The sequence below is a fragment of the Xyrauchen texanus genome, chromosome 37 (genome assembly GCF_025860055.1).
Source record: "Xyrauchen texanus isolate HMW12.3.18 chromosome 37, RBS_HiC_50CHRs, whole genome shotgun sequence".
Classification (NCBI taxonomy): Eukaryota; Metazoa; Chordata; class Actinopteri; order Cypriniformes; family Catostomidae; genus Xyrauchen; species Xyrauchen texanus.
The window spans coordinates 11,619,778-11,633,149 of NC_068312.1; the positions used below are offsets into that span (position 1 = coordinate 11,619,778).

General features: G+C 36.4%; 1 protein-coding gene across 1 annotated transcript in view; it reads right to left on the minus strand.

The window, feature by feature from the left end:
* The window catches only part of adgra2 (adhesion G protein-coupled receptor A2), a 102,946-nt gene that overhangs the window by 54,829 nt on the left and 34,745 nt on the right, over positions 1 to 13,372 (minus strand). The window contains exon 2 of the mRNA XM_052109332.1: positions 8,311 to 8,382. Within this exon, the coding sequence (XP_051965292.1) occupies positions 8,311 to 8,382 (72 nt within the window). The remainder of the gene's footprint in view (positions 1 to 8,310; positions 8,383 to 13,372) is intronic.

Here is a 13,372-nt window from a genome sequence, read left to right on the forward strand (position 1 = left end):
AAACCATGACAATGTCCTGCAAGGCTTATTCACATCCAATGAACATATATATTTCCCCTTATGTTTCCGCTACACTGATTGGCTTGATTTAATTATCATTAATAATAACAACAACAATAATGACCAGATAACAAAGTCTATTTAGTTACAGTGAGGTCTGTGCACAACATCCCAATTCACAATTTTCCTATAAAAAAGGACTGCCACCCCATCCCGTGGTGAAAAGCGAGTTGGATAGTTCAATGGCTGTCTTATCCGGGTGTCCATTGCTTGATGACATTGCAATAAACATGCAGCAGTCAGCAGTTTTTCTAAGAAATATTAATGTTCTTCATTAAAATTATTAGAACTTATCTGCAAAAACAATTGGCAAACTTGAACTCGATGAAGACATTTTTCTGTATGCAAGTAAAAATTAGTTTTTTTAACTTTCTTTTTTGTTATTATACTTTTTGCACTTTACTATCGTTCAGTAACACACCGATGTACAGTATATTAGCATTATATATTTTTTTTTAATGTTAATATGGACGATTTTCACTTCTAGCAGGTAGGAAGACCTTTTTCCTGGGCAGACAGCAGCAGATATGGGAGGCTTTCTTTCCTTACTGGTTTTGTTACTATGTCAATTTTAAATGTTAATTTAATGCAATCAAATTATACTAATTATTCAGACAAAAGTAGTCCCTACAGTAAGCGTGTTGGGACGTGGGACAAGGCTTATAGGGTCTGGTCACCCTATCTCCATAAATAAAAGTACAAACAACATTAATTTCTGCAAGCTGAAGATTGCTGTTAAAGTGTGCTGCAGAGAGAGTCGCTGAAGTCTGGTTGGAATATATTATTAAATGTAAAAATAAAATATTATGGGCAGATATTACATCCAGGGAACTTCACAATCTGCAATAATGATGTTCACTGACAGCCTATCAGGCATCTGGGACATTTGAATTTGTCAATTATGAATCCACAAATAGTTTCAAGACAGCAAAGCCTAATAATTCTCAGAATGCATTTTAGATGCTTTTCAGATTGAATAACCAAGTATGCAGGAACCGCATGGTTCTTATTTGTGAAACACGATCAAAAATAATCATAATGCCATTCTGGCGTAAATTGCAGCATTCATGTAGGTTTTCGTGCTTTATAAATGTTAGTTGAAATGAATATAATTTACTGTTCTCCCTTCCCATTCACCAGAATAAGAGGTCTTGTTATATTTCTTAATATGATATGGACACACATGTAATACAAAATCATACAATGTTCTTAAATATAAAAATCATATATTTTAGGCAACACTAAATTCCTCCAACACCTCGCCACAGCAACACTTTTGCAGAAAGTGGTGGTTAGGGACAATATTTCATTAAAATTGAGCCATATATGCATGGCAGTACCAACTGTTACTCTGGCTAAAAGTATTAAGGCAGTACAGAAGAAGGGGCAGGTTAGCAAATCAGATGAAAGGCGTGCTTCAGTGCCAGCCACATGTGCAAATCTAATATTCAAGCCATAAATATATATTTTTTTAATAATAAAAAAAACAAAAATTAAGCTGAATTCTCGTTTTTCCGTTTCTTAAATTGAATGAGAAAACAAAATATGGACGATGCACGGTCTTGCCTCCATATTTACTACTGGTGCCAAAAGTGGATTAATATTCTAGATATCTCTAAAAGTATTTATACTTGTTAAGACCGTATTTAAGATATCAGAAATTCTATTTACACTGGTTGCAAAGGCCATTTTAGATATCAATGGAATAATTGTTACTAGTGGAATTACCTTTACTAATATCAATAATTGCATTGCTAATAGTACAAATATCAATGATATCAACCATTTAATTAGAACTAGTGAAGATGGCCATCTGTAAATGTATTTCAACATGTAACATTTGGAATTTATGACATCTGTAAATTTATTTCAGATATCAATAAATTGGAGAGTAATTATAGATTAAAAAAAATACTTTCTTACTAGTAACAAATCACATTACAGATATCAGAAATTATCATTGTCACTAGTGAAAACTGAATTATTTATATAAAAAATTTGCATTTTTACTAGTTGCAATTCAATTGTTGACATCAACAATATAAATATTTACTAGTAACAATATAATAATTGATATCATTTTTTTTTTTTTTTTTTTACTAGTTGGAAGTGCATTGCTGATATGTGAAATTATAATTTCAATTAGTAAGAAATGAATTGTAGATATCTGAAATTGCTTTTTGAATAGAAGTGAATAGCAGATCATTGTAATGTTTTACTAGTAAAAATGCAATTAAAGATACCAAGAATTAGGGTTTTTATTAGTTGGAATTACATTTTTGATATCAAAAATTTGTATTTCTGCAATTGATAACATCACTTTTTATATCAATCACGTTTTTAATAGTGGAAATGTAATTACTGATATCAAGAATTGTCATTTCGACTAGTAGAAATTACATTCCTGATATCAAGAACTTTAACTAGTGAAAACTGAATTGTTGATATAAAAAATGTACATCCTGCGAATAACTAAAAGACAATTCGGCCTGCCATAATGATAATCTTTTTTTTTTCAGAGTGTTTCCTCTTTTGTAATTTTGGTTCTAAATATTGTAGTACCCAGTGATATGTTTTAAGTTCTTAAAATATATGATTTAGGATCAGTGTTTGTGTATTTAACTTAAAATTACAGTTAAATACTTAAATCATATTCAATTTATATGGTTTTTAAATGCCAATGTAAATGTGTTTACTGTTTCTTTATATAATATTTAAGACACAGTAGTTCTGTACAGAGCATATTTTGTATAGAGAACCGTAAAGCCGCATGATTTTCTTACTGTGCCATGCACTACCACATTTTCATATATACATGTTTTTATTTTATTATACTGCGTGAGCTATGAAAGTGGAGTTCCGTTTTACATATACAAGTATATTTTACATATACTTGGTTTTACAAGTGCTTGGTGGAAATGTTATGTATTTATAATAAAACAGCCTTCCTTCCAATGCCCATTCTGTTTAAATATGATCCCAGGTACGAGCGCCTGTTCAAAGGCATGGCTCCATTTTCCCTGCCCTTTGACCTCCGCAGCTCCCCTGGGGTCTTGTCTGCACTTGCAAAAACAAGCAAATCAGCTCCTCTTACCACAAACAAACACTTACACACAGAGAGCAGCCCTGTCTTACACACACATGGCTAATCACTGCACACGTGCACACACAAAAATGGAGCTCACTAATGACTTACACACACACACACACACACACGTGGCGACACATATACCAATCCATGCAATCAAACACACACACTTTTGAAGTAAGTTTGGAGTAGAAGAAATAGAAATAAACCTTGTGTAAATTGTCATCTTTATGCTAAGCTAAAATGCTATTTATCATGCACATGTTACCAAGCACGATCATATTTTTTTTATCAAGAAAATTCACGTTGGGAGCCTGGGTAGCTTAGTGAGTATTGACGCTGACTACCACCCCTGCAGTCGCAAGCTCGAAACACAATTGGTGTGTTGAGTGACTCGAGCTGGGTCTCCTAAGCAACTCAATTGGCCCGGTTGCAAGGGATGGTAGAGCCACATGGGGTAACCTCCTTGTGGTTGCGATTAGTGGTTCTCACTCTCAATGGAAGGCTTGGTAAGTTGTGCGTGGATCGCGGAGAGTAGCATGAGCCTCCACATGCAGAGTCTCTGTGGTGTCATGCACAACGAGCCACGTGATAAGTTGCGCGCATTGTCTCAGAAGCGGAGGCAACTGAGACTTGTCTTCCACCACTTGGTTTGAGGACCTACTAAGTAGTGGGAATTGGGCATTCCAAACTGGGAGAAAAGGGATAAAAATCATGTTGGATCATAATAATTTTTTTTCTAGTAAGACTTTTGATATTAGGGCAAAAATCGTATTCTTGATAATAATTTTTGTATTGTTTTCTTGTAAAAAATATCTAAAAATCCATAAAACTAATTCAATTTCATTCATCTTGTTTTAGAATCAACACTGCATAAGATATTTAGGTTTTTCAGAGAATGTATTTTTAACATGTGTATTTTGTCGTACTGTACTTGCAGAGTTTTTATAGTCAAAACAAGTGAAAAAATCTACCAGTGCTGATGAAGTAATCCAAAGTATTTAGATTACATTACTGACCTTGAGTAATCTAATGGAACACATTACAAATTACATTTTACAACATGTATTGTATAATCTGTAGTGGAATACATTTCAAAATTAACCCTCCCAATGCTAGCTATGTCATATCCAATATTCATGAGAGAGTTAATTTTGAGTGCAATTTGTATGTGTGTAACAGTAGCCAGCTGATATGTGATAGCAGTGGAGTGTGTAAAACCTCCTGGCCTTAAAAGACGCACTAGCTACCAAGGCTAGACGCCATGGCTTTTCTATCCTCCTTGCTAGCATGTCCAACTCCCATGCTGGGGAGTGCCTTTCGAATCCCACTCAGGGTGGGTCGAGTAGGACTGGTAACATGTGTAAAGCACTGTGGATGTATTTATTGTATGTAAATAAAGTGTTGCAAAGCGCAATTTGCTAATCTTCTTTTGATTCTATTTTTACGATACAATCACTGTTAATACTAGGCATTATTTGTGTGTCAGTAGATGAAAATGATTAAAAATACTTGCATTATCTATAATTTAATGGAGCATATATCCAGATTCTGATGAGAATAACATTTTCTATGCATATAAAAGGAGCATGTCACTGTCATAGAAAGATGCTTGGCATTCATCTTGGACACAATAAGTAACGTAAGTCCATATTTCTATTCTTCTAATTCATTGCATATAGTCCATTTACACTACCAACTTCTTATGAATGTGCTGCCTTGGTTTATATCGCTGGTGCTTGAGGGCATGGACTATATAATATGATGCATATGGTGGAATGTCTGGAGAAGAACCTCAGAATAAAACTGCACCTGATTCAATCCATTTACATGTTTGTTTTGTCACCAAACCCACTTGCGCCTTGACTTAGCACATGCTCACACAAAAATAAAAAAAATTCAAGGCCATGCTCATTGACTTTGTGCTAAACGCTAGCGCTCTTAAAATTGGGTCAAATATCTTTATAATGAAGGTAAAGCCACTGTTTCTGACCCTCTCTTAAGGCATATATAGTATAGGACTTATTTTGACGAAGATTAATAGCTTGTTCATGGTACAACCCGAGGAGGTCTATAATAACTGGAGAAAATCTTTTTGCAAACTTACTCATCTAAATGGTAGTTACATATCTGGTTCACGTGATCTAGGGACTGGCATATTTGTATCTCTCACTTTTAAGAGCCCTTCAAAAAACTGTTTTTCCCATATCATTAAACATAAGCCTACAGTAGCACATGCTAAAACACAAAATAACACTTACTTCAATCTTGAATTGCTCCGATGGTAGGAAAATCTGCATTTTTATTACAGAATTTACATACGGGTATTTGTTTTCAGCATTATTTTTATATAATTAATCAAACTAATTGAACTTGATAAATCGACAGCCCTAATTCTAATGTAACTAATTCAAATATAATATCTGCTATAAAAAATGTCATCCGACTACATAGCAGGAGCTAATGATGTTAGGCACACTTGCCAATTCCTGACCTAAATGTCAAAATATTCCAAACACAGGAACAGTTATATGAATTCAAATGTAATGTGAGATTTTCAGTGGTGTACCAACTGCTGATACTATAATTAGCTGAAAATTTTGCATCTGTTAGGTGTCACACAAAAGTATCATCAATACAATACTTCACGAGTTATGAAGTTCAGATTTATTTGTGTATTTATTTATTTTTGTTTGTAAAAATATTTTATGCAATGTTCGATGGACATAATAAAACGGTTATTAAAAAACTGCCTAGCAACTAGTATCATGCAGGTCAACCATCAAAAGAGAACATAATTCTTCCTCCCTAAAATCCCTGGCACCCTCCTCTCTCCTCCTCTGTTATCTCTCCAGGCGGAGCACATTTTCAAAGAGAGATATATGGAGGTGTAATTAGACCCTTTCCTCTAGAACTGTGATAGCCACGCTTACAGCATCATTCTCCCTACTGCAGCATCTCCCTTAGAGATAACAGCTCGTTTAAGTCATTTTTCCCAAAAAGCCTGGCACAGCAACGCTGTCTTAACCAATGGCATGAGTTTGGGGCAGGATTATCTTGTTGTCTGACTAATAGCAGATGGAAGGAGTGATCAGGACACCTGTTTGAGAAGAGAGATTAGTTTTGCTGGCCTGTTTGATGATGCTCTTGGTGTGGAAATTACTAACTTTAAAGGGTTCTGGGTTATTGTCAACCTAATGTCTACAGAGCAACTGTGTTGAATACCACAGAAAATTATTTTGACTAGTCCCTCAAGGACTACAAACAAATGGGAGGTAAATTGTCTTGTAATGGAAGCTTGGCAGGCAGTGGGCCAGAGGGTATAAATGCTTCAATGCAACGCTCCAACTTTATTTCCAAAGAACTTTAAAAAAACGTTTTTCACTTGATCTATAAAGTTGTCAAAATCGTCTTTCAGAAGTAGGACAACTTTTCTAGGTAAACAAACTTAGGGTTATGTGTGACTGACATAATTCCTGTGGGTTAAGTTTGAAGAACTCATCTTCATGAAAACAGTGCTGTCCCAAAGCCTCAAGTCCAAAATACACCTCAGTTTTCTACGTGCTGCACTGTCTTGTGCACAGTATATGTGAAGCAAATTTTACAGTCTAGATTTCTAGACATGTAGACAGTCCACATCTGTGCCATTGTCTACATAATCGCCTACTATTTACTGTACTGGAAATGTAAGCGCAGCGTAGTTCTAGCGGGAAGAATAGAAGCTGTATATCATTGCACCATTAGCCAGTGTGCTAACATGGCAACCTCCACCACCCCACCACCACCAGTTGAGTCCCGTCCTGCACAGGGGTAGGCTCCTCACCCCTGCCTCCTATCTCCGGCAGGTTATGACATCTGTGTAGGGCACCAGCTCCCAAGGCACCATTTTCCAAGAACCAGAGAATCAACCAGCTGTCCTTCCGTGAACGTTATACTTTATTCAAGGATCTAATAGCAGTCGCAGAACACATACAATCAAATTGCAGCTCGCACGCCAGATTATCATCTTGCGCTTAATTTCCCCCCTTTTAAAGATTGATGAGCCTATTCATTTATATGAGCCTATTACTGTATATTTATTATCAAGTTTATATTCACTCTAACAAAAATCATTGTAACATAACTGGAGGAAAACGTATTTGTCCATAAGTTTTGGGAGGTCCAGACTTGAAAGCTCTTTTTGTACTTGTCCTTATATTTACAGTGCAATGCCATAAAAGTACAGGTAAGACCATAGGTGGCTCCTTATTACTGTGGTAATGTGCAGAAGAGGAGATGAATGTCATTAAATTAGCATCGGAGGCCCTACATTTTGGTTGGAGAGCTGCCAAAAAACATTTCAAGGATGGAAGAACCCTACCATTGTTCTTTCCCTGCAAACCGTTTTTGGGTCGTGACCCATCAGTTGAGAAACACTGCCCTAGACTGCATTTATAGTACGCATGGCATTGTTTTAAAATGAGCTCAAGGAAAATAAATAAAGCGCATCATGTCAAAACCACACCCACAGTTAGTTTTAAAAAGTAATCAGCGCTCTTGGATTAGCCCAATTCTCATTAGGTATAGAATTTCAGGGACGTGCGCAAACAAAGAATATCAACAAATGAACACCTTAGCAGAACAAAAACGTTATGTGCATTTCAACATAATTTTCAAGCAAACTAAATGTTTGCACAATAAGTAGAAATTAGCCTTCAGAATCCTTGGTTACTTTGGCATGAATCCAAAGCTAAAGTAACCAGATTTACTCTTTTAGCTGGTCATGTCAAGAGTTAAAAGGTTAAAGCTTACCAGTTCTTGTGTTTTTACATTTATTCCCAGTTTGCCTGCTAAATTCAATTATAACTTTACGATTTTCCACTCAATTATGCACATTAAGGGTTGACCATTCAAAATTACTGACTGGTAATCGACAGCATGTATGGATGTTGGACGTATAGACCTTGATAACAGGTATGTATACTATAAATAATTCACTCTGTGGTTCTAATGTTCTTAGCCGGTCATGTGAATTGTCCCTATCTATAACAGTTGGTATTGTAGTTATTAAGTGTTGCGATGTGGAGCTCTAGGTTAATGTCTGTGGGAATGAGCGTACACATCAAAGAGATCAGGCCTCGCAATTGTGGATAATAATGATGGTGAGAAAGCGGTATACTTACAATTTCTCAAGGAAGGGCAAGCCAGTGAAGGAGCCATTCTTCAGGAACCGGATACGATTGTTGCTCAGATTCCTGTGAAAATGAATCAAGGCAAAAACATAAATGAAAAGAGTCATTTTGATGATAGACAACATTCACACATTCACAGACAGCAATGTAAAATGAAAATCCACTTGTACATCCAATGAAAACAGGAACACATGTTGCCATACACACCCTCACTAACACATGCACTGAACCAAGACACATACACACATGTCCAAAATCAACATTCATGCACACTAAACACCCTGACACAAGCATAGTTATAGGGCCAGACATCTCAAATACATATACGATCGCCAAATCTACACACATACAGTATTCTTCATTTGGTACCTAAAACCGCAGCATGCATTAGGTGAATGTGGTAGGTACACGCCCAGTCCACCCAGACCATTTATAAAATGTAATCTGCAAAAACACATCATTTTTAACTTTTTAATGGTTATGATGTCACAACTATCAGCTCGTTATTGCATTTACATAGAGTGTTTTGTAGATGTAAAAAAAACAATATAAAGGACTTCAGGGGAAAAATACTACTATATATATATATATATATTGCCCTTTCATTCAAGACTTTATGTTCATTCAAAGTCAAGCCCCTATTACAAATGGCCATGGTAAGCATGCATACCAAAATGAGTTAGCCAATCAAAAGCTCTTTCTGCGCTATCTGTTCATGTAACTAATGCGATATTAAGCACTAAAATGGATATCTGCAGTGTAAGCATCGAGACCTACGTGGATTTGGCAAAGTTCATTTCAGTTATTGATACTAGGTCCCTGATCCAAGGTCATTGTTTCTAGTAAGTCTGAGGCTATGAAGTACTGATCTGGCAATCATGTCCTTCTTGTGTTATGTTTCTTTATAGTTCTAATGTTAGGGTGCAATGTCTGTTTTTAAAAAAAATATTAAGGAATGTAGACTGCCGTGTTTACGTTACATTTGCCTTGTGCATTCAAATTAAGATTGTTGTCTTTGGTGGTCAGATTAGCTAATTGCTGCTGCATATCAGTGGTTCTGAACTGTGGGAATAGTGACATGCGAGGCCAATGATGTAGAAACTAGTAACGCAATATTTTATTTTTATTTTTGTTGTATGTCAAAACAAGCTCTTCTAGCACTATGGTTAATTGTATGATTTAATCTTACAGTCTTTATTTTGTGTGATATGAACAATATTGTCCTGAATAGAAAACAGTTTGGTCATGAAGTTCACCAATATGACATATTGTTTCCATTGACAGGTGGGTTCTAAGGCAATTTATGTCTATAACATTTCCATGACATTACACTCACCTGTATAACATTTATTAATTTGGCAGACACTTTTATCCAAAGTGACTAACAAAAAAGGAAAACTTTTGTGCTCTGAGCACAGCATTTAATAATGTGTATTAAAATCTTTGATGCTTGCCCAGTCTCAAAGCCCAAGGTACGTGCCTGATACACACTGTCAAAGAGCCAAAGCACAGCATGCCGTTAGCATGCCAATTGAAGCAGTGGTGCTTTAAATAGGCTATAGTCTACTGGTCAACCTCACTAATCAGCTTGTTGGTTGTTGGACTACTAGTCAACTATTTGTCCATCGTGACACATCTCTAATTAACAGTGTTTTAGATATCTGAAGGGGCTTAGACATGATGATTCACAAACAGAGGAAAGGGAGAGAAAGAGAGAGTTAGACAACAGAGAGAGCATCTAAGAAAGGACGATGCCCAAACACGAGTTCAGTGACTCGACAGTCACAAAGACAGCGGCATCAACTTTAAACATCAGAACGGGCTGTTTCCAATTTATCTTCACGGCTTAATGGAGGGATGAGAAATGAGGGAAGGAACGAGAAGGGGGAGGGAGCCATAATCTTGATAATCATGGTGGACACATTTTTACATCAAAAGGAAGTCGGGTCCACATCAAACACGCACCCGGCTCTTTGCCACGACAATTATCCCTTTCGCCATTGGCTAATGGGCCTAAGACCAGAGATAGTCTTATCAGAAAGGAGAGAAGAAAAAAAACAAGAAGAGAGAGAGAGAGAGAGTTTCACTGGTCTTCTCAGGTTTGTCACAGATACATACAAGCAAAGACAAACAAGAAATATTCAAGTACACTTGTGAAATATTTGACACATTATGTACTATGTGCTACTTTTGTCTTTATGGAATATATTACAGTAAATCAATAAGCCACTAAAGGCCTTGCTTTACAGTGACTTTCCCACAGTTCGGCATTCAAAAGTGGTTAACTCAATCTGCAGTATTTGCGGAATAATGTTGATTACCTCCTCCTTAAATACTCACTGTTTCAAAAGTATATATATGCAAATAATGAGTGATAACATGATTTGTGATAAAATTGCTTATAAAACTTTTCTGTGTAAAGTTCTATCTAATTTTACAACTTTGTTGCCATGACAACCCTAAAATGATAGCAAAAACTCTTTAAATAACTTTAAAGCTCAAATAATTAGTTTTATAAAACTAAGTGACTTTGAACCTCGGTGTAAATAGTATCTGCCACACAGTGCAGCTATTTGCACCCCGATAGTCTGGTGTAAAATTATAAGCTTCACATTTCTGCCTTTAAACAATCCAAAATTCACAAACATCACAAAATCCCATTCTCTTCCAATTATAAATGCCTCACTGTAACCCTGTTTTTTCTTTTATTTTAAGAAAAGGAGGGATGAGTCAAAATAATTATTTGTGTAAAGCAATAACTTAAAACGCGGAAAAGTGTAACGTGTTTTGACACAGTGCAAAATTTTGATAAAATGGCAGCAATAGCAATATTAAAGACACAATGCTCAATTACTACAAAATGTATTGATGATAATTGTTATAACAGAAAACTATTCTGCCATGTAATATAGTTCATTAGTTAAACTGTTGGCTGTTTACGGTTGCAAAACCTTGTGTGGTCAGAATTGTACGTTTATTTGTATTATACAACACCTTGGAACACATTCAAGCTCATCCAAGTTGTACTATGGCCACTTTATACTCTGCAACACTAAATTAGATAATTTACTTGAGTGTGACTCAAGTGGCACTGACGTCACTAATAAATTTACTTTAAACTCGATTTAGACTTGTAAACAATGAATTGAAACTTCACTTGGACTCCAAAATAGAGACTTGAGAACAACAAAAGATATTAAGTGGATTGTTCTTCAACAAGGTTTATAAAACTAACCTGTAGTGTATAAATATATTACCCAAATTGATTTGAAACTTGAACTAGACTGCCAAGATCCTTGGACTTATCCTGTAAAGACTTGAGACTTGACGTGTATTCCATTTCAAAGACCTTGGACTTGTCTTGGACTCTCCACCTCTAAGACATAAGTGTTGTCTTGGACTCTCCACCTTAAAGATCTTAGACTTGCCTTGGACTCTCCACCTCAAAGACCCTGGACTTGTCTTGGACTCTCCACCTCAAAGACATAAGTGTTGTCTTGGACTCTCCACCTCAAAGACATAAGTGTTGTCTTGGACTCTCCACCTCAAAGACATAAGTGTTGTCTTGGACTCTCCACCTCAAATATTTGTGACTTGGACTCCACCTCAAAAACTAGAGACTTGTCTTGGATTTCACCTCAAAGACTAGATACTTGACTTGGACTCCAACTCAAAGACTAAAGACTTGACTTAGACTCTACCTCAAATACTAGAGACCCCATCATTCAAAATCCCATTGACTCCACCTCAAAAATGTGATCCTTGACTTGAACTCCACCTCAAAGACTAGAGACTTGACTTGGACTCCACCTCACAGACCTTACTCTTGTCTTGGACTGTCCACTTAAAAGACTATAGACTTGAGTTAGACTCTACCTCCAACACTAGAGAGTAAAATATGACTCCACCTCAAAAACTAGAGACTTGACTTAGACTCCACCTCAAAGACAAGAGACTAGACATTGACTCCACCTCAAAGACGATATATTTGACTTGAACTCTGCCACAAAGACTAGAGACTTAACTTGGAATTCACCACAAAGATTTTAGACTTGTCTTGGACTCCATCTCAAAAACTACAGACTTGACTTGGACTCCACCTCAAAGACTAGATACTTGACTTGGACTCCAACTCAAAGACTAAAGATTTTACTTAGACTCTACCTCAAATACTAGAGACCCCATCATTCAAAATACCATTGACTCCACCTCAAAGACTAGAGACTTGACTTGGACTCCACCTCACAGACCTTACTCTTGTCTTGGACTGTCCACTTAAAAGACTATAGACTTGAGTTAGACTCTACCTCCAACACTAGAGAGTAAAATTTGACTCCACCTCAAAAACTAGAGACTTGACTTAGACTCTACCTCAAAGACAAGAGACTAGACATTGACTCCACCCCAAAGATTAGATATTTGACTTGAACTCCACCACAAGGCAAGAGACTTAACTTGGAATTCACCACAAAGATTTTAGACTTGTCTTGGACTCCACCTCAAAGAATGCAGACTTGACTTGGACTCCACCTCAATAAATTGAGACTTGACTAGCACTCCACATCAAAGATTTGAGACTTCATTTGTACTCCTCCTCAAAGACTAGAGACTAGGCCTGGATTCAACCTCACACACTAAAGACTTGAATTCAACTTCACCTCAAAGACTAGTAACTTGACTTGGACTCCACCTCAGATACTTGAGACTTTATTAAACTGCCATTCTGAGTTGTATAAATGCTGAAATAAATAAATGATTACTGAAATGATTCACCTCAAAGACTAGTAACTTGATTTGGACTCCACCTTGAAGTCTATGGACTTGACTTAGACTCCAAAGATTCAAGACTGAATACTTTGACTCTTAAGTCAGAGAACATGTCTGGTCACGACTCCATGATGGCTCTCTGTCTTTATAGTGGAAGGAAGTGTGCTTCTAATCTTGTTTGAAGAATGTGGTGGCAGCATGTAAACGTGTGTATGTGCTGAGTGAGAGAGAAAAGTGTTTGTGTCAGTTCACTTTATTTCCTGCCTTGTCACTAAAGTTAATGAGC